The sequence below is a fragment of the Pelecanus crispus genome, chromosome 11 (assembly GCF_030463565.1).
Source record: "Pelecanus crispus isolate bPelCri1 chromosome 11, bPelCri1.pri, whole genome shotgun sequence".
Taxonomy (NCBI): domain Eukaryota; kingdom Metazoa; phylum Chordata; class Aves; order Pelecaniformes; family Pelecanidae; genus Pelecanus; species Pelecanus crispus.
In genome coordinates this window covers 1,418,253-1,438,567 of record NC_134653.1, presented here as the reverse complement: position 1 = coordinate 1,438,567, position 20,315 = coordinate 1,418,253, and the positions used below count along the sequence as shown (strand labels likewise).

The 20,315-nt window shown below is 43.7% G+C and overlaps 1 protein-coding gene across 3 annotated transcripts in view; it reads right to left on the bottom strand.

The window, feature by feature from the left end:
* Positions 1-6,085: 6,085 nt before the first annotated feature.
* The window catches only part of ARHGAP17 (Rho GTPase activating protein 17), a 48,728-nt gene continuing 34,498 nt past the window's right edge, over positions 6,086-20,315 (bottom strand). The window contains exons 11-21 of one of the 3 annotated variants that reach the window (XM_075718547.1): positions 20,048-20,159; positions 19,394-19,475; positions 18,867-18,947; positions 18,052-18,165; positions 17,589-17,680; positions 17,298-17,454; positions 15,834-16,076; positions 13,591-13,754; positions 12,567-13,184; positions 11,519-11,542; positions 6,936-6,975 (exon numbers count right to left, since the gene is read on the bottom strand). In XM_075718547.1, coding sequence (XP_075574662.1) covers positions 11,520-11,542; positions 12,567-13,184; positions 13,591-13,754; positions 15,834-16,076; positions 17,298-17,454; positions 17,589-17,680; positions 18,052-18,165; positions 18,867-18,947; positions 19,394-19,475; positions 20,048-20,159 — 1,686 coding nt within the window. In that variant the 3' untranslated portion in view covers positions 6,936-6,975; position 11,519. Of the gene's footprint in view, positions 6,976-11,518; positions 11,543-12,566; positions 13,185-13,590; positions 13,755-15,833; positions 16,077-17,297; positions 17,455-17,588; positions 17,681-18,051; positions 18,166-18,866; positions 18,948-19,393; positions 19,476-20,047; positions 20,160-20,315 lie in introns of all 3 variants that reach the window. The other 2 variants (XM_075718546.1, XM_075718548.1) reach the window with 2 other exon arrangements.

Genomic DNA, 20,315 nt, shown 5'->3' with positions numbered 1-20,315 from the left:
AGGCTTTCTAAATTTTATTTCTTTATTTAAGAAGACAGACCTAATCCTTTCCTTATTTCTAATGGGGGCCTGGCTGTGCAAGGTGCCGAGCGCTCGGCACCATCCCCCTCGGACCTGAACTGGCAACAAGAAGATGGGCGCAAAGAGCTAAGGAAGGCAGCTTAGGCAGAAGAGGTTTGCTTGTTTATTTGAAATATTTAATTACGCTCTTTGGGGTCAGAGCGCTGCCTGGAATTCAGGAAGTCCGGATTCTGTTCCTATTTATGCCTCTATAACCAGCTACAAGCACTCGTTTCCCCTTTGGTTCAGCTCCTCCACCCTGGAGGGCCGAGCGCCGGGCGGAGGGCCAACGCCAACGCCTGCTCTCCGCTGTCGCAGCGGCGAGCCGTGCCTCGCTGGCTCGGCCGGGCCGGTTTAGCTTCCTCCGTCAGTGCAGCGGGCAGCAATGCGCGTGCAATTAGTGCTGACGGGTGTGCAACTAGTGCTCACAGCTGTGCCGTTACTGCTCACAGGTGTGCCATTAGTGCTCACGTGTGCCATTACTGCTCACACGTGTGCCATTAGTGCTCACACATGTGCCATTAGTGCTCACGCATGTGCCATTACTGCTCACGCGTGTGCCATTAGTGCTCAGGCGTGTGCCATTAGTGCTCACAGGTGTGCCATTAGTGCTCACAGGTGTGCCATTACTGCTCACACATGTGCCATTAGTGCTCACAGGTGTGCCATTACTGCTCACGTGTGTGCCATTAGTGCTCACACATGTGCCATTACTGCTCACGCATGTGCCATTACTGTTCACAGGTGTGCCATTACCGCTCACGCGTGCCATTACCGCTCACAGGTGTGCCGTTACTGCTCACGCATGTGCCATTACTGCTCACGCGTGTGCCATTACTGCTCACAGGTGTGCCATTACTGCTCACGTGTGTGCCATTAGTGCTCACACATGTGCCATTACTGCTCACGCATGTGCCATTACCGCTCATGCATGTGCCATTAGTGCTCACAGGTGTGCCATTACTGCTCACGCATGTGCCATTAGTGCTCAGGTGTGTGCCATTAGTGCTCACAGGTGTGCCATTACTGCTCATGCGTGTGCCATTACTGCTCACGCATGTGCCATTAGTGCTCACGGCCCCGCTGGCGTTTCTGTGAGCTTGTGCCGAGTTAACACAGCTCTCGCGGCCTGCCTGCCTCGCAGCCTCCCCGCGCACCGCTCGCACCGCTCGCACCACTGCGACGGCGAGGCTGGCCGGCGAGCCGACACCGACCGACGCCAGCACCCAGCGTGGGAGACTGCCCCAAAAATGTCACCAGGGACACCCGAAGGAACTCAACCGGCCCAAACCCAGCGCTGCTGCCGGGGCGGAGGGCAGGGCAGGGCCTGGCGGCACCCCCTCGCCTCCCGGGGAGGGCCGGGCCCCCCGCAGCCCTTCTGCGAGCACCTCCATGTCATGAGAGCCCTCGGCCGGGACCACCGAGCCCCTTCTGCCCAACGGCCTGCCGCTGCGCCGCGGGCCGTGTGTAGCTGCAAATAACATTTATTAAAGAGCGATCGCTGCTCGCTGCCTGCCTGGCGTGTGCGGGGGCCGGGGGGTGGTGGTGCGGGGCTGCCCGAGGCCTCGGCCCCTCGTGGGCTGCGGCCGCCATGGCGGAGCAGGCCCCGGCGCTGGCCCGGCCGGACTCGCCGGAGCCCGCGGCCCCGGAGCGGCAGAGCCTGCTGGCCGTGCAGCGGGGGCAGCTGGGCCGCGCCGCGCAGGTGGGGAGGTGGCGGGGCCGGGGCTGGGGCTCCCCGGGCAGGGGTCGGGCCGTGCGAGCAGGCCTCCCCCTCCCGCCTCTCCCCTCTCCTCCCCGCAGCGCCGGCTCCCGCTCCACAGGCTGCTGGTGCTGGCCCGGCTGGGCGACGGGGCGGCGGCCGAGGCGGTGGCAGGTGGGTGCCAGGGCCCCGGGCGGCCCCACACAGCCCATAGAATCACAGAATCATGGAATGCTTTGGGTGGGAAGGGACCTTTAGAGCCCCCCCAGCCCAGCCCCTGCAGCGACAGGGACAGCTTTAACCAGCCCAGGGTGCTCAGAGCCCCGTCCAGCCTGGCCTGGGATGTTCCCAGGGATGGGGCCTCCACCGCCTCTCTGGGCAACCTGTGCCAGTGCCTCACCACCCTCACTGTAAAACATTTCTTCCTTATATCCCATCTAAATCTCCCCTCCTTTAGTTTAAATCCATCACTCCTTGTCCTGCCCCAACAGGCCTTGCTAAAGCTTGCCCCCCCCTTCCTGCAGCCCCTCTCAGCACTGCCAGGCCGCACTCAGGCCTCCCCGCAGCCCCCTCCTCTCCAGGCTGAGCACCCCCAGCCCCCCCAGCCTGGCCCCGCAGCAGAGGGGCTCCGGCCCTCGGGGCATTTCTGTGGCCTCCTCTGGACCCGCTCCAACAGCTCCATGTCCTCCCTGTGCTTCCCCCGGGCACGGTGCGAGCGGCCGCGGGAGCTCATTCCATGCTCGTCGGCCACACCATTCCTTGGAGTGCATCCGAAGCCTGTGGCCGCAGAGCTGTAGCAAACGTCGTCTGCGAATGCTGACAGCACCGTACGTGCACGGAGCAGCAAAACGGGCAGTGTGGAGCAGCCATACGTTTTTACCTGTCTTTTTTACTACGCCCTGTATTTTTACTACGCCCTGTAGTAGCCCATAAAATGAGAAAATGCTATTTCATTAACCCCTCTAAAGAGTTTTGTCGCTTGGGAATCCTTCCTAAGCAAATGAAACACAGCTGTCAGAAACCCTGACTTCAAAGTCTGATACTGTGTTTGCAACCAACTTCACGTATGACTCTCTCAGGCAGCTAGGGTATACCAAATGTTTTGCCTGATAAGCGAGATACATTAATACAATTTTATTTGGTTTTAAACACCTCTATCAGCGCCAATGTCGGGCAGAGGCAAGGGTTCAACTACATGCACAAGACTTGTGAAGTGCTCTGTGTTTGGGGTCTTCAGGTGATCCATCTACAGCAACAAAGATGTAACTGCATCTTTAGAGTAAGCAAATGCCAACGGGAATTTTAGACTTGAGCTCGTGAAATATTGCAGGTGTTGGTGCAGTTTTAGGAGCTAGCGTGAATTGCATTGGTGCATATGTAGAGAAGAGATTCCCGTGGTAGCGATGCTTTCATGCTGCTTCTGAATAATAAGAGCATAATCTGTGACTCTGTTGTCTGTGGCAGCAGAGCAGACCACACAACACTCATTGCTGGAACTATCGCTATAAACTGTTTGACTGCCAGTTTTTCTTTTGAAACAAGGTTATCACAGAGGACTGTTTGAAAATGCACTGGAAGACCACTCAAGAGAACAAGTCTCAGGTCTGCTACTTCTCTATTCCAACTGTATTTTTCACGTACTAGAGGTAAGTGACATAAATTCCTAGTGGGATGAAGTAACCTTGATTCATCTTTGTACAAATTTGGCTTCTAAGGTCCAGCTAATTACAAATGTATCACCATCTCTTACTCTGTACATAAGCTTAAAGACGTGAAATAATGCCATGGTGGGTTCAGTAGCTTACCTCTGGGATTTCCTCCACCCAGCGCTTCAGATAACTGCCCCAGAACATTATTCTGACAGAACTGCATGACATGTTCTGTCAGATGTAACAGGAACAACATGCGTTGTCCTCAGCACCTGTGACTCAAAGGGAAAGCCCATGTAGGGCAGCTGATGAATTATTTTTATATTCACAAATTAGTTTGTAATATGCAATTCTGTAAAACCTCTACCTTTCCCTCTGCAGTCTTGCAGTAGCACAATCCATCTCATCATCCAAGAATTAGCTTCTTTCCAAAATCAAGGGCATAGGTAAGTGTTTCGTATCACTTAGATGAAACAAAATTTTAGCCGAAGTGGTAGGATGCTTCCTTAAGTTTAAGCTGCGCATTAGCTACGACTGTATCAAGCTGTTGTTCTCCCATTAAATGCCCGTTGACCATAGAGGAGCAGGCATTCTCCAGCTAACATGACATCCTTTCCGGATGCAATCAGCAGCTGACAGCAGGCTCTTGCCCAGCACCCTGCACTGGAGTCCACCTTCAAGACACCAAGACTTCAACTGTCAACAGCCTTCCTAGGTTTCAGAAAGTAGGAAAATTCCTTCCTTAGGACTCAGCTGTTATTATTTCTGTACCCTGCTTTGTAAACATTTGTAGGTGTATGTGCCGGAATTCCAAAAATTATCTTTAGAGTATTAGTCGCTGCCTTCCAGCTGTTTGTCCTTTCAACACTACCTAGCCAGCCCCACAACGTTCAGCCAGTTACTGGCTTTAGCTTAACCTGGGTGTTTCCCTAGGGCCCCGTATTAATTCACTGAAATCCAGGTTCGTGAAAGCTGCATTAGAAAAGGTTTCCGCTGGCTGGGGTGGGAGGGGTGCACCATGCTGTATATGCACAATGCTCTAGCATAGCTCTAGGAATGCAAACAACTCACTGCGTAGTTTATGAAACTTGACCACCTGATAAAAACTCCTTGCTGTGCTTTAGGATGGAATTCACTCTCTTTCCACTCAGTGCTTTACTTCAGGAAATTAAAGTTTTAGTGGTGGCACACAACATCCCCGCCAGACTGTTCCCAGACTGGTACGTGGCAATGGCAGCGTCTCCCGTGACATGTCCACCAGGCTCGGCGCAACCAGAGTCTACAGCAGAGGTGGTTGCAGAGTGCCTGACCCTCCTACTCAAACTGGCAGCCTGTATTCAAAGTTTGGAGGTAAACTTCTAATAACTGCCTGTAAAATTCACCTGTTTACCCCATAAAACCTCCCAAACCACACCCACAAGCAGCCACATTGTCTTTCCATGCAGAGTTTACAAGCATATACACACAAGAGGACTCTAGAAGCAGCATTAAAGCATTACAAAACCTCATTATTTTATTCCAAGTTTCTTCCTAGACCTCTGTAGGGTTATTTTGTGCAGCCATTTGACTGCACTAATCAGCTGCACCAACACAGCTTAAAGCCAGGTGCAAGTCGCTCATGGAGCTACCTCCCACCGCCTCCTCCCCCTGCCCACGGCTGTGCACTTGGGATCAGAGGGCACAGCTGTGCGTAGTAGAGAAGGGCAAATTTCCTCAGCTTTAACCATGTCATAGCCCTGTGCTCTTACTGTAAATGCACTGAAATATGCTGTTTATTATCAAGGATGACAGCGAGGATACGAGTGAGAGTATACACACTCTTGCACCCGAGCTGCTAATCCCGGCAGAGACTATTAACTACCTGTATAATGCTGAAGAATGTGCAAGTCCAGAAGATTTTCTGAGAATTTATTTAAGTCCTTCACAGCCTGCCCTGGATTCAGGTACGCTGCATACAGTTTGAGAGATAAACATCAAATTTAGTAACAGAACTAGAATTTGTGGCTCGTAACTTTTGAGTTAAGGGAGTTTGTTACAGTGCTAGTGTAGTGACAGAGGAAAGCAGGTCTACACCCGCTAACGGGGGTCATCCTCCCTGTTAAGGGATGTCTGAGCAGGAAACAACTGGGCAGCCACTGGGATTTCAAACTGGGGCATCAACAAGATAGGTACTAAAATATATTTATCACGTCACCAAGTGCAATGTGTCTTGTCAAGACCTTTACGAAATGCAGTTTTATTTTGTAGTTAAGCCTGAGGTTAGTTTAATAACTTCAATAAAATGTATTACAGAGTATTAAGGAATTTAAGTAAATTAATTCGACTAGTTATGTGAATGTTACCTCAACTGACTAGTTTCCTCTCCTTCCCTCTCATTCGCAGAAACTGTATGGCCTGTTCCCTCTCATTTCTCTGCATGATGCAGGCTGTATCCAGTGTTTCTCTTTGCAGCTGGACTCACTGGTGTTCAACATGAACCTACACATTAAAGAACAGATACATATTCATTCCCAGTATGCTTCCCCTAGTCCTTAGAAGAAGAAGAAGCTGAGCAGCCAGCGACTCGTACGCTACAAAAGCCCAGGGAACGATTGTGTAACCTTCACTGTCCACTGGAAGCAACGTTACTCACAAACTTGAATAAAGATGCCTTAAGTTGACAAAAGACAACCTTTAATTTTATAAATGTTCACCCAACTGACAACTCCAAACATCTGTTCCAAAGTTCTTTCAAAATTCAACCGTTTTCAATGAAAGCACAAGAAAAACCACTTTCATCTTGAAAGTTGCAAGTTTCACATAAACAAAAGCAGGCTTGGTTAATACACATAACTAAGTATTGATCATTAATCTGATCATTAAGTAGCAATGAAATGATTAAAGATACAGTAAGTTTCCTTCTACAGTATGACAGTCCTTCAAGGCACTAGAATACATCCACAGTTTTGACAAGGTGACTGATAACCCGCAGTCACCACCAGCACTCTGGCATTTTTTGGTTCATGTTTTAAAAAGAATCTGCAGCAAATCAGTGAGGGAATGTCTCTTGCAAGGCATCTCCTTGTAATGTCTAAGAACTAGAAATAAAAGTCTAACTGTGACATTAAAAAGATTATTCCCATAATACATGCACTTTAAATAGCTAATGTTCTGCTTCTTATTCTTTTGGAATCTCTGCTAATACCATCTGTATTAGCAGCAATTATGCTTCCTATGCAAGGTTCTGCAGTAACTAATTCCTTCCATCCAAGATTTTTGAAAACCATTGCTGAGGCACAGATCATTAAACTTCTTCTGAATGGCTAAATCGCTTTCTCCGTGACGCACAAGTCAAACTCTACACAGTTTTGCCATATCATCAAAAGAAGCTTTTCACTGTTAGGCCTGTTAGTTTTCCCACCAGGAGAGGAACCTTTAAAAACTTTAAGAGTTTCCATTACAGAGCCGTGCTTTCCGTATCATTGTCAATATCGAGCATGAGATGGTTGTGCAGTTCTTTGTTCGCTGTCTCTGTAAGAAGCTCTGAAGAAGGGTTTTGAAGTGGTTCTTGAATACTGGAATTCGAGTCTGCACAAAAAAATGGAATAGCAAGTTTAGCAGTCTGGACAGTGACATCTCATTCACTAGTGTATTCTGGTGCATTTCCTTAGAAAGAAAAGGGAAAGGAAAGATCAACAGAGGCTTTTCAAACAGAGGGCTGGCACATATGTGCACATGCACACATGGACACAAAAAGGCTAAGCCAAACTAAAAAGCTTACGTTTGAGTAGCTTCTCCTAGATACGTTTTTTTAGTCTTGTACGTAATAAAAGAAAAACATTTCTTTCTGAAGAATGGAAGGCAGCAAGTACGATTTAGTATCAGATCCCTCAGTGCCCCTTAAGAGCAACACGTTACTCCAGACTTCCACGTCAAAACACAATGGTCACGCAGCAAAAAAATGTGGCACCTGAATCATCAGCCAGGTTAACTACCACCTATGACTTTTAGAAGCAATAGGAACACGTACAGTGTCAAAAGGAAGCACTGTCCCAAGAAGAGGAAATTATTTAAACCAAATGCAGATTAACCCCCTTTCCTGTGTATAAAAGGAGCAGCATGTTCTTTGCCTCTGAGGGGAGGAGAATTTTGTTCAAGCCAAGGTGTCCAAGAAGGACCTCAAAATGTTGCATTTCTGGTGACTGACTGCCCGCGTAGTTAGAAGACCAGAAAAATCCGTGACAGTTCAAAAAATGTAATCGAAAATACTAAGTCAGTATTTTTGAAAGCTAATTTATAACATGCCATGACATCACTTACTGCAACACAGCAGCTGATCCAAATAGAAACTCATTTAGATCATTTGACTCAATAAAGAATCCAAATACCTTGCTTTTAAATATAGGTGGCATTGACAGGCATCCTATAAAAGACTTTGACTCGTATCTCAAGCATTAAGTCTTAAGTTTAGCCCAGAAGTTACTTTAGAAACGTTCAAGTTGAACATTTCTGAGCTAAATGACATGGAAGAGGCAAAAGCAGACACAGAACTGAAGTCCAAGCACGGCCTCCCCTGCTTCTCTCTCAGCCCATGACCAGCGTGCCGGCCAGCCTCGCTCAGCGTGCCGGAATTCTGCGTTCGGTGAGGCTGTTAATGCAGCGGCTGGAACGCCTTCATCCTGTGGCCTGACACCAACTGGCCTGCCTCGCACAGGACAGTTAAACCTTCTCATCCCTACTGCTGCAGCTTCCCCACAAAAGCGATTCCAGGATTTATGTTTTCTTGTGAGGTGTGAAGTACAGATTTTCTCCCAAGTCTTGTACCACAGTCTTGGGGAGTACTGTATTCTGCTGAGATAGCATTTCAGTGGTAAATGAATCATCCAGAAGGCACAGAACGAACCAGCAGTACTGTTATGACTCATTAAACACCACCATCTTGGGGGAATCTTTTAAAGATTCCTTTAATCTTTAAATCTTTTAATCTTTTAATCTTAATTAAATCTTCAATCCTAAATCTTTTAAAGATTTCTCTCCCCAGCCCTCATTCTCGTTTTGAAAATCAGCGTCCAGGTTACTGGGCTACACCCCATGACCAGTGCCTTGAGGCACCCACAGGACAGTCGCTGTTCAACAGACCTTCGATAGCAACGAAGAAATAATTACTGGGCCTAATTTAAAGCCAAGCCTTTTCCCTTAGCCTCACATTCATGTGTTTAAAATAAGTCCCTGGTCCATGAAACCAACTTTCATAACATCAGCAGCTTTCCTTTATCCCAACTCTACTGTACAACTGTTGTTTCTGCAACAGATGAAAATTTAAGTACTTTTAAAGTAAGTTGATTTAAACTTCAGCAATAGTAAAAATGACTAAAAAAAAAATCTAACAGAAGCAATATTACACAGAAGAATAAACTGCAATTGTGCAAGTTCCCAAATTCTCCTTGCGTCTTCCCCCTTACTCAAAATGTTCCACACCGAGCTTGACCCCAGAAGAGATGAGCACAGAGCCAAGTAGCAGAGGCACTGCACTCTCCCCAATATCTAAAGGTACCTACTGTTGCCTTTGAACTTTCATCTAAAGCGTGGGTCAAAAGGTGTACTTCAACTTTAGACACAGGCACAGACATTCTCCCTACCACGACTGCGTACTGAAGGATGAATCAGAAAAGGAGGTAACAAAGTGTGAGGTGACACAGGAAAGGAGTATTTGTGACAAACAGTGGTACAGCTACTTCAAATAAAAACGAAACTCTGTATAAAACACATGGATTTCTAGATGGGATTTTCTGTACGTGGAAAAAGTACAACGTGAAACTGGCCAGTCAAAACATGAACAACTTTACACATTCTAGTCTCCAATACTTTTAGTACGTTAATGTAAGAGCGAGCATCAAACAGCCATTCTTTTCGCATGCCACGCTAATGATAATGCAAGCAAGCAGTGTTATTTGTGACAGGTTAGTAGTGGGCGTTAGCACACACATGATTACGAATTAGCAACATTTTTGGCCAATCATATGCCTTTTCCTTACCATTGAACTTTCCAATACAGTTCCTACTGAATGCAGGTCAAACATCTAGATTATTTAATAAAATTTTTGATTAGAATATTCTTTTCTAGGGCTTGTTACTTTTAATACCATAAACAGAATTTGAGGCATTACTAAGTCCAGTACATGGACCAAGGAATTCAACAGTATCCTGAAAACAATTCAGAATTCCTGTTCTGATGTTATGAAGTTTGCTGGCAACTTAATTTTGGCTTCCATTCTTCCCATCTGTCTTCCCTTGCTCCACTATTTAAGGCTAAAATTAAAACCATCTATTTCACATTGTGAATTCGCTAAGTCAGTCTGTAATAAGTGCTTACATGTGCACATGTAAATGTTAGAGCAGATACTCTGATGTAATACGCAGCGGTGTTAATTCAGAACAAATATTAATCCTTTACAAAAAGATTGATCTGGACAGGATGGATGATCCTGTACCGAGTGTACTGCTGCAAGTAAGCCCGAGTACCACTTTGGCTGTTCCCCAGGTGGATTTTTTTTTGCAAAACACACTCAGTTTTCTAGTTCCCTTTATCAGTTTTGCTAGAGAATCCTTCATCATCAGCTTTCTTTTCCTGGCTTTCCTGCATGGCAGCTTTTATACTATTGTTTACCATACACAACTTACATGGCCAATTTGCTATGGTTTGCACTTGAAGGGAATGATATTAGGTCTCTCCAGTTTTAACACTGTTTCATTTCAACACTGTTGATTTCAGTATTTTTTTATATTTACCCAGACTACAGGACAGTTGTGTACCTCTGTTATGCCTGTAACTTAGCCGAAAAGGAGTCAGCGCTAAGTTGTAATTCACAGTCCACGTCCAGCCTCAGTTGTGCCAATCGCTCCCCTACGGCAGACGCTTGCCTTGTGCAACTTAAACTCCCCCGCTAATAAAGCAACCCCTTGCATACCAGCTAGATATTATTTAGGAGGCAAGTATTTCTCCAGTTACATTGGGGTAAAACAAATCCTGTTTGTCTACTGTCATTAAAGCAATTTCCTCAGAACCAGAAAAATTCCCAAATGAAAAGAAACACGGTCAACCTATGAAACGTGACTTAGAAATTAAGGTTGAGTCCTTGACGTTTGACTCATCAGCACTGTTCCCATTCTTAACTTATTTGTAAGTTTTGTAACTTATTTGTAAGTGCCGTAAAGATCCAGACCCCAGCCTTATTTCTGAATTCAGTTTTGAAATATATTGCTCTTGGAGCAGAAGTACAATAAGGAAAAGTCTGTTATTTTAAAAAGCAAAGCTACTTTTTAGTTGCTTAAGCAGCTCATTTACTGCTAGTTTCTCAAATTTAAGAAAACTGTACTTCCAGCTTGACTTCTCAAACCAATACTCATTTCAGTGTCTTTCCTGTAAGCAGTCAAATCTTGAGATAATTTAGGAATGCAGCCTCAACTTCTTCATGCAGTTGCTACCTTAAAAAGGTAGCATTTCTAACCCATTACATATGAATAGTAAGATTATTAATGTGTCGCTTGGCAGCTGCGATTGAACAGGCTAGTACTATTAGTGAGGCTGGAGCTGACAGAATGCAAATGCAAACATGCCAGAATGCAGATGCTGCTGGGTGCTTTTCTGCAAAGGGTTTTAGTCACTTGAACATGTATTTTGCCAAATAAATTCCAAGTATTTAAAAATAACTGAAAAACTAAAGTGAAAGCTACATTAAAATGCAACCATAAAACACTGAATTGTAGGAAAAAACACGAGCTTCAACATTTGCCTGCACTGATGAGAACAAACCTGTTTTAAATGCGTCACTGCTTCACACTTGGCTCGTGGACTAGCAGTTCTGGTGACTTTGTGTGAAGAGTTACCCACTTCATTATAGTTATTTTTACAATTTGTTTTAAGGAATAACTTAATGTCCCCAGGACTATTAAAATTAAGCAGCACAGGTCTTAAAACCTCTTACAAACAGAATGATATGTAGTAATGAGATAACACAGAGTTGACAGAGAGCACATATTCCAAAGCGCATATACAAAATAAAGCTACAAATGAAATATTGCTGCGCAGGAGCATTTTAGCTTGTATTGCATGTTTCTGGTAAGTACAAACCTTATTCGCAGTAACCATCCCCACCTGTGAAGGCATCATGGGGTAAAGCTGTTAGGCAACAGAATTTATAATTTGCATTCCAATACATTAGTCTTATTCTAGAGAGGCTGCAGTGTCATTGGAAAGTTTTAACCATTATTAAATATAAGTAGATTTAAAAGCATTAGTCTCCTACATTCATTATCTCTTCCTTCAGGATTTGCTAAAATAAGCGGAGACTCAGCAGGAGAACATTTCAAGATCTGCTAGTTTTGACCGTCCTCAGCAGTTACCTTTTTTCCTTCTCCAAGACTTAAATTAACATTATCTCTATCAAACTAGTAACTACAAGCTTCACAAAGTTCCCGTGAGAAGACAGGAAGTTTCTCTTTACTTCACAAATGTCTCGAAACAGAAAAAGAAGGCTGCATTTAAAATACAAAGCCCTATCTAGAAATTGACCTAAGATATGCAGTTAAGTGTATGTGATTCTTCAGCTTTTGGATGTCCAACTTAAAAGCACGTCAGAAGACTTTGCTCTCATAAGGTGAAACATTCACTGTGTTAGTACCTTGTCTATTAGAACGTGTATCAGTGACCACTTTTGGCATTTTATTATCTTCTGCATGTGCTGAAATATACTATCCTTGGCTACACCTTCTTCTTCCTCCAAATACTTGGGTTTTTGGCAACAGAGGTATAAGCGTAATTGAGACTGCCATGATGCTAAGCCTGGAGAAAGCCCTAGAGAGTTGGTTGTATCATAGTGTTTTGCTTCCAAAGCAGGGGGGGTGGGGTGGAGGGTGGGGGGCTGGAAAGGTAAAGCAAGCTAATCTACACTTCCCCCCAAACCCTTCTGCCTCAGGAATGACGACCTTCACTATGGAAATGCCCCAAATCCTTGTGCACAGAACTGGTGGGTGGGCATTTTAACTGGAAATGAGCAATTTAGTATTTTAACTGTTATTTGTGGTTTTCAGTGTTCCCCCCCATTAATTTACAGCTATTGACATTATTTTCTTCATTTCCACTCCCTGAGGAGACACTGAATATGAAAGAATCCACTCACCTGTTACTATTTTGGAAGCTGTTTGTGTGGGATTTGCAATAACACCATCTCCAGCCAGCTGAGAAGGAGGATGAGGCGGAGGGGGAACACTAGGTCTGTTTCTGGGTTTCGGTACCGGCCGTGGCCTCGGCAGTGTACCACTCTGAGGTGGAGAGTGAGACCGGGAGGTTTCTTGAGCAGATGGCTGTGGCTGTGACGATGGGCAACTAGTATTGTGTTTTCCTAGAGGGGGTGTATCGGGTGGTGTTGGAGTCTGCGGAGGAGTGTAACAGGGCTGCTCTGGTCCATGCTCACTGCTGGGTGCAGCAGGAGGAGACGCTTGGCTGTTTGATTTGGGCTGCAGTGGAGGAGTAGCCTGTGTTGGGGGCTGTGGTGGTGGATGGCTGGGAGCTTGTATTGGGGAAAGGCTGCTGGAATATCTCCGAGGTGCAGAAACCTGGGAAGTGGAGGTCTGGGCTGCTCCTTGGTTTGCATGTTGAGCAGGAGGAGAAGAACTTCTGGCAGGTGGTTTTGGAGAGACGGAAGGTGGCTGAGCAGCTAGGGCGGAACTTTGGCTTCCTGGCTGCCCCGGCGGGGGGTTGGCTGGCTTGGGAGGGGCCGGTGCAGGCTTTTTAACAGCTGTTAAGAGAAGAGGTGAGATTTCATGGTTGTGTACTGTGAAACCAAACTCCTGTGAGAAAAAAAACTAGCAGCACAAAAGAATACTCAAATACGTTATCAAAATGAAATAGTGAATTATCAAATACAAGCGTTATCAATAGGAAGCTACAGAAATTTGTCACAGGTTTACTACTCAATAACCTTTGAGTTACTTTGTTAAACAGCATTGGTAACATTACTACCAGCATTCATGAAAGAGTCCAAAAGTCAAAGATGCAATTAGCTAGGCCTTAGTGAAAGGCAAGAGAATTAAACTGTTGTCTGCAATAAAGGAAGAGATACTGATAAAATTATTTTAGTAAGCATTTGTGCAGTAGATAAAGAATTGGAACTTAGTGGCTTGAAAACCAAATGAAAGACACACCTCTCCTCATTGAATGGGGACTGGGACCTGCTGCATTCTGTGGCTGATTAACAGAAAGCTGATTAGTGCTACTTGTTGACTGGTTCTGGACACTGCCCGCATGCCCGCCATTTCTCACGGGTGGAGGAGTAGCTGAAGACGTGTTGTCCTTAGATTTTGAGGTACTGAAAATTAAAAATCCTAAATTAGAAGATGATTTTAAAATGCCTTGCGCATATCTGCTGCACCAGCTCAGGTTTACGTTATGAACTGTGCTGTAGTTCTGACCCTGAAATGCTTCAGAACAACTTCTGCCCTGGCTGATATGTACTGACAGACTGAACAGTGCTACAACTCCTCAAATAAGTGGCAAGTAGGCTTTAGGCAAGCTGGTACAAAAGATTAATTACCAAAATTAAATCAGGAATCCAAGTAGTTCTGCGGTGTCACAGTACCTGTTTGACTGCAGTACTGATACCAGGAGCACAGTCTCCATGCTAACACACCCTCAGTGCATTCGCAGATCCTTTAAAACAGACTCCCAACATGAAAGATCATATAAAATTACTTCTCCAGTTTCCTCAAATATACCTATTACCCCTACAAGGATTAACCTTTTCAAAATATTCCGTCACAGCATCATATCCAATTCGCTGGCAGTTATCTGGTAGACCTAGCTACTAAGGACCAAGTGATGGCAAACTGTGAGGCTCTACCAGAAAAAAAAAAACCAACCCAAAGGACACGAACCAACTTGCTCCGTATAGTACACGGGTAGTCCTCACCACTGAAGTCCCTGGAGCCTTTGAAAGCCCCCAGGAGGGCCCAGGGACTGCAAGAGCTGGGCGTGGAGAGTGCAGAGGTTCTTTTTCTGTCGTTGGCTGGCTGAAGTCTTCTCTCCACCCTACCTGGAATTAAGCTTTTACCTTGCTGGGAAACCAGAACTTGTCTCAGGGAAGCAACCCCTGCAAAGCCTTTGAGATTCAGATCAGGACAACTCAGCTCTTCCTGACCTTTGGCTATGAAGACAACAGAACCGGGGGGGAAACATGGCTCTGGAGTATGAACCAGCCGAGGTGGTACTGGGCAGTGCCCCTCCTCTCGCTATGCACTTCCAGTCTTCACTCATTTCTCTATCTCTATAGTCTCCTGCAACGCCTTACCCATCACAAAAGGACTAACACCTTTCATTCACTTTTACTGGCACATTGCAATCCTAATTTCTCCAGATGCTGCTAATAAATTGCAAGTACTTGAATGCAGAATTTGTGCGGATTTTTAAATGCAGCTTTTAGACGCTAGTCTCAAGGTTTTGGTTTAGCTGCCTATGCCACAAAAGACATCTGTGGAGGAAATGTTAGTCTGCGGGGGACTTCAGAATGGGAAGTTGTTTTTGTAAAAATGTCACCTGAGAACAAAAGCTATATGCAAAAGAGTCACTGTTGCATCGAACTCCCCAGTGGTGTTTTACCATAAGATGCTGTGCAAGAGGTTGATGTCTGGAGAGTACAGGCCATTATGTGTGGTTTGTTATATCTCTCAGCCCACAAAATACTGAAAGCAAAGTGCTGCTTTCACCACACATGAAAGGAACAGTCAAGGCTACTGCCACCAGTCTTGGAGTCCATGAATACAAATACTGGGGACATGACTGCACAAAGTTTTGGTAGTAACTAAGCAGCAAGAAAAACTGTATACATGCTTGTCCTAAAGAAACTAATACTGAAGTATGATAAATTGACTTCCAGTTTTCTAGCAAGCAACTAGGTCATCACTAACACTTGCTACAGACAAAAAAAAAAAGACAAATCCAGATAACATGTACAAGTAACAAGCAGCAAGACAAACAGGTTTCTACTATTGCCACCGGTAGGTTTTGTTATTTCAGCAGCAAACTGATAGTCATACTGTGTGGACACCTCTAGAGTAAAACTTGGAAAGGTCGACATGGGTAGTAGAAGTACGGTCTTTTTTTAGTACTTTCCACCAACTTCCCCCCCCCCCCAAGAATTCTCTTATTTGAGAAGATCAATTCTGGAACACACAGAACAATGTATGTTATTTTACAAGATCAATTCTGGAACAATGTACATGGCAAGAAAGCTCCTGCATAGTGCTTCTTGCCCATGTCTCAAAAGGCTTCACACACGACAACACGCATTCCAGTTAGAAGAGGTGCCTTGTGAAGCAGATACAGCTGACACATCAGTTTGCGGCTGAAGCAGCCTGCTAAGCCCACTGCCAGCAGAAGCCATGCCTCTTACCTGACATCCTCATTTCCTTGACTTTGTAACTGTTCTGCTGTGCCAGCAGAGACAGCAAAACCAGCACCCACTGGGCTTGTTTCAGCCACAGAAGCTTGTGAGTGCTGCTCCGCTCCAGCCTGAGCCAGCACGCCAGCCTCTGTGGGTGGAAGTGGTGGCTGGAAAGCTGGGGATGTGTGCTTTCTATTTATAGTGCCACATCTCCGAGGATTCGCTTGGAAGTCCATAACCTTGACACCAAAGCTACAGAAAGAAGAGAGAGTAAACACACCACACCAGCCAACACCAGGTAACTAAAGCAACAGGACAATTGGATGTTATAACCCACAAAGACAAAGGCAACCCCTGTTGCTTAGCATGCAAAGCAGCAACAAGGAAAGCTTCAACTTTCTGCAAATAACACCATTAATGTTAAGACATGCAACGCTATTTGGCTTATCCACACAGAGGGGTAAGCTAAACGTAAGTGGAACAAACTACGCAATTACATTTGAAGACAGACATTGATGACAATGAGGTCAAACCACTCAGTAATTTTACATGTAAATACATACATTTCCTTACATACCAGAGTATCTCCTCACTGAATATATTTTGCCACATCAATTTTGTTTCTATTACACACCAAGTTGCAGTACAGATTTCAAGACAGACAAAAAAAGCCACTGGCTATACGCTATGATTTGTGTTTAAAGGAGAACTATGGATACACGGACTAAAATTCTAACAGATTTTAGAATGCATACAGCACATTCATTCTAGAATTTGATTTTATTCTTGTTGTGTTAACGACAGTGAATCTTGAACTGATTTTCCTCTTCCTCTGTCAGTGCTGATAAATTTGCATGTGGCTAACCATAGTTAACATTCAGCTAACAATTTAACATTTGCATAAACAGCTAAAACCAAAACAGCACATCACTTGAATATTCATGATATGAGTGATAATACATGAACGTTACACTACATGTTATATGGGGAAACAGCACATTTTATTTTTATTTTTTAGCGTTCTACTGTTTGCTGTGGTATACTGTACCATCATCAACTCAGAAGTCTTATCATGAAGGCACCAGGTAACACCACCTCAGCTTATGGGCTTTGAAAAAGAAGCCATGGAATATCAGAAGTTAGATACTGATAGATGCTACTACATACACTTCTGTTTCAGTGGATTTTAGACCCCCCAAAATCTGTAATAAGAAACTGGTAACTGGAAGCAGTATTATCTGCTTGTTTTTTATCATGCATAGAGTATAACTGGAAGCAAATACCAGTACATTACCTTTGAACCTTCCTCAGGCTGCAACAACATGGGGGGAAATAAATTGCTATTGTTACCTATAGTATTTCCATGAAATTCCGCTCCTGAGCCCAATAAAAGCGGTGATTATAGCCTCCTCAGTAGTCCAGTTCTCAGGAGTGGGCTAATAATTGAAAACTTAACCCAAGAATGAAACATACCTTTCCTTCTTCGATAAATCCCCTTCCATTACAGTCATACTAACAGGCCTCTTCCGCTCCAGTGTCCCAGATTCATATTCATTCCCAGTGTGTGACAAGTGATTTGAATTAACAGCAGGAATTGCAACAAATGCCCCAGACACATTAAAATCTTGATCTGAAAGAGACAGACAGAATGCATCCTAAGACATACATACACAAAATGGTGCCTCACTGCAAAAAGCTATTGGAGGTTTACCTGCGTAAGGTTATCACAAACTCAAAATTCTTTTAACTATGGCAAGAATTTACCTCCAGGGAAGAACCAGTCTGCATGCTGAATAATTGGCTCAATAACTGCTACCACATGGACTGAAGTTGCTGCTGCCATTTCAGCAAGGGATCTGCAGAAGAAATTTGTAGAACACTTCACACAGAATTCTATCAAAGTAAGAAAATTTAAAAAAAAAATCGTATTACCTAAATGACAAATTACGCTAAGCATGATGTATCAAGACTCCTAAGTACCACATAAAGAGCAACTTCACACTTTGATGAAATCTAGACTATTCAGTAACATATGCAGCATTTGAAAACACTCCTAAAAAGACACATGCACTGAAAGGATATAGAGGCACAGGTTGAAAGAACATTTGAAATATTTCTTAGGTAAATAGTCTGTTGCTGTGAATAGTCTATATGATTTAAAACAATCTGACAAGAATTCTACAGCTTCATGGAAGTTCTGTTTTGTAGCTTTCCTAAAACAACTTACCCTTCATTCTTTGCCCATAACAAGTTGGGGCCCAAGACTATTGCGACATTGCTGGGTGTCATTTTGTTAACATCACTGTTCTGTGCAAGCTTTGCTAAAAATTTGATTAAATACCTACAAAAAGGAAAGAAATAATTAAATAGCAGGAACTAAGAGCATTTCTTGTTGAAAGCAACTAAGTAAAGACAGCTCCCAACAAAACAGAAGATGAACAGCTGCCTTGCTTGGTAGCTGGTTAGTAAGTTTCTGTTCATTAATCATAGAAGTTGAACTGGGTAGAAAAGAAAGCATCTCCCACCTTAGCAAAATGAAACTACAGAACTACTACATTTTCAGAAAAAAACATTTAGGTTGAGAATGCCTACTCAACGGCTATTTTCATATCCTGTAATGGAACTTCCACACTTCTAGGAGTCACCAGAGTTGAGTTTGTTCTGATTCATTCCCAAAAGGCAAAACCAAAAGGAAAAATAACGCGTGTAAGATACATCCAGACGATTTCTAAGACTGGAAAATACAATGAAGAGCACAGCTGGTGAAAAGTCAGGTACTATTGCCAACAGCATGACCCTTCAGTAGAAGGGTTCTATGCATCACTATTTCATTACAGTCAATAGTGAATTAACTTGTCTGAAAACGTCTACCGCCACCAATGCATACCAACTACTTGATAAAAGAGGATGTCCTTTTATAAACCTAACTGAATTTGGCCAAGAAAAGAAAAACTGGATTACAGTTTTGGTTAATCAGCTTTGAAATGTAGTACTCTAGCATCAAAGCAGCCGTGCTGCAAGCCAACAGATGTTCATACATACCTGAAATTAGCATGATAATGCTTAGGTAATCTGTTACAAATTCTCCATAACTCTTGCAGCTTCTTATCCTGGTCCTGAATACTGAAAGAAAAAACACATTTCCATTACATCTTACTTTCAGATCAGAAAATTTTTGTTTCTACAGTGAAGACAGACATGACTGTGTAACTTTCCACTTATGCCAAATACATGCAGTTTTGTATTCAGTAATTCTGTAACCTGCTAGTCAAATCCCTGAATTATCTCTACCTGCAACAAAACTAGGTAAGCATCAATACTATGCAGCCAACAGTCTGAAGTAGCCCTTATGTTTAAACATAAAAATAGATATTTCACCACATTTTTGTGCAATTAGTATTAAGCTAAACCACAACATTTAAAATAATTTGTTACACAAAATATTTACCTGTTAGAGCAGAAATGAGTGTCAACTGTGAGAGCTTCATCTTTTGAATCATATATGAAGAACCAAATTTGATAAAAATATGTAGAACTTTTTCCTATATAACTAATTTTAGTATGCTTACTTTGCAGCTTGTGTCCATTCTTCATATAGACTGTAGGTCATTAAAGGTTCTGGCAACTCTCGCAAATAGGATTTCAAGGCACCTGCAATGCAGACCAGAAACAGGCTAGCTTCTTAGCCAATGCTTTCAGTCTTCATTTATAATTCTGTCCTCAGATTTGCAGTTTTATCCGTGCAATAGGACCCAAGTTACAGTGAAACAGTGGGAAGACCTGACACTTCCACAGTATATCTGCTCAACACAAAAGGTCTTCCAGTAATTACGGTAATTTGACAGAGACATGTACTATGAAACTATGAACCATCTCTTCAGAAGACAGACCTTATTAAAGGTGTACATATGGCTCTAATCTCCCTTGATCATGTTAATGCTCTTGTCACGAGAGGAAATATGATATTTGGATTACTATGATCGTCTGAATTTTAAACACTGCTCTGTCATGCAGACATGAATACATCAAGTGCGATGAGCATGCGTACCCTATAATTATCTGTGTTAAGCTGTGCAATGAAGTGAACTTTCAATTTATTTTCATTCATGGTTTTTCTGCAGAGGTCAACACCTTACACTGCAGCAAGTCAATAGTTAAACGAACACCATAAACTTGTGTTGTATCAATTTATACCTGGTTTTGATTCAGAACATTCACAATACCTGCAACAGCATGGGGATCGGAATAAAATTCATCAAGCTGGGAAGTTGAACAATCCAAGGCAGCTTTCAGCTTTTTTAACTTGGAGGCTCCAGCAGCAATTCTGAATAAGCCCTGCATAATAAAAATAAAATGTATTTGACTGGTAACAACATGTTAGTACAAGCACAAAACAGCAGAATTTTTATGACAGCTTCTTTCAGAACAGTTTCAAGTTTGGTGTCTTCATGACCTTACATTGTTATGGCCTAGCTGGCTCTTCATGTGTCA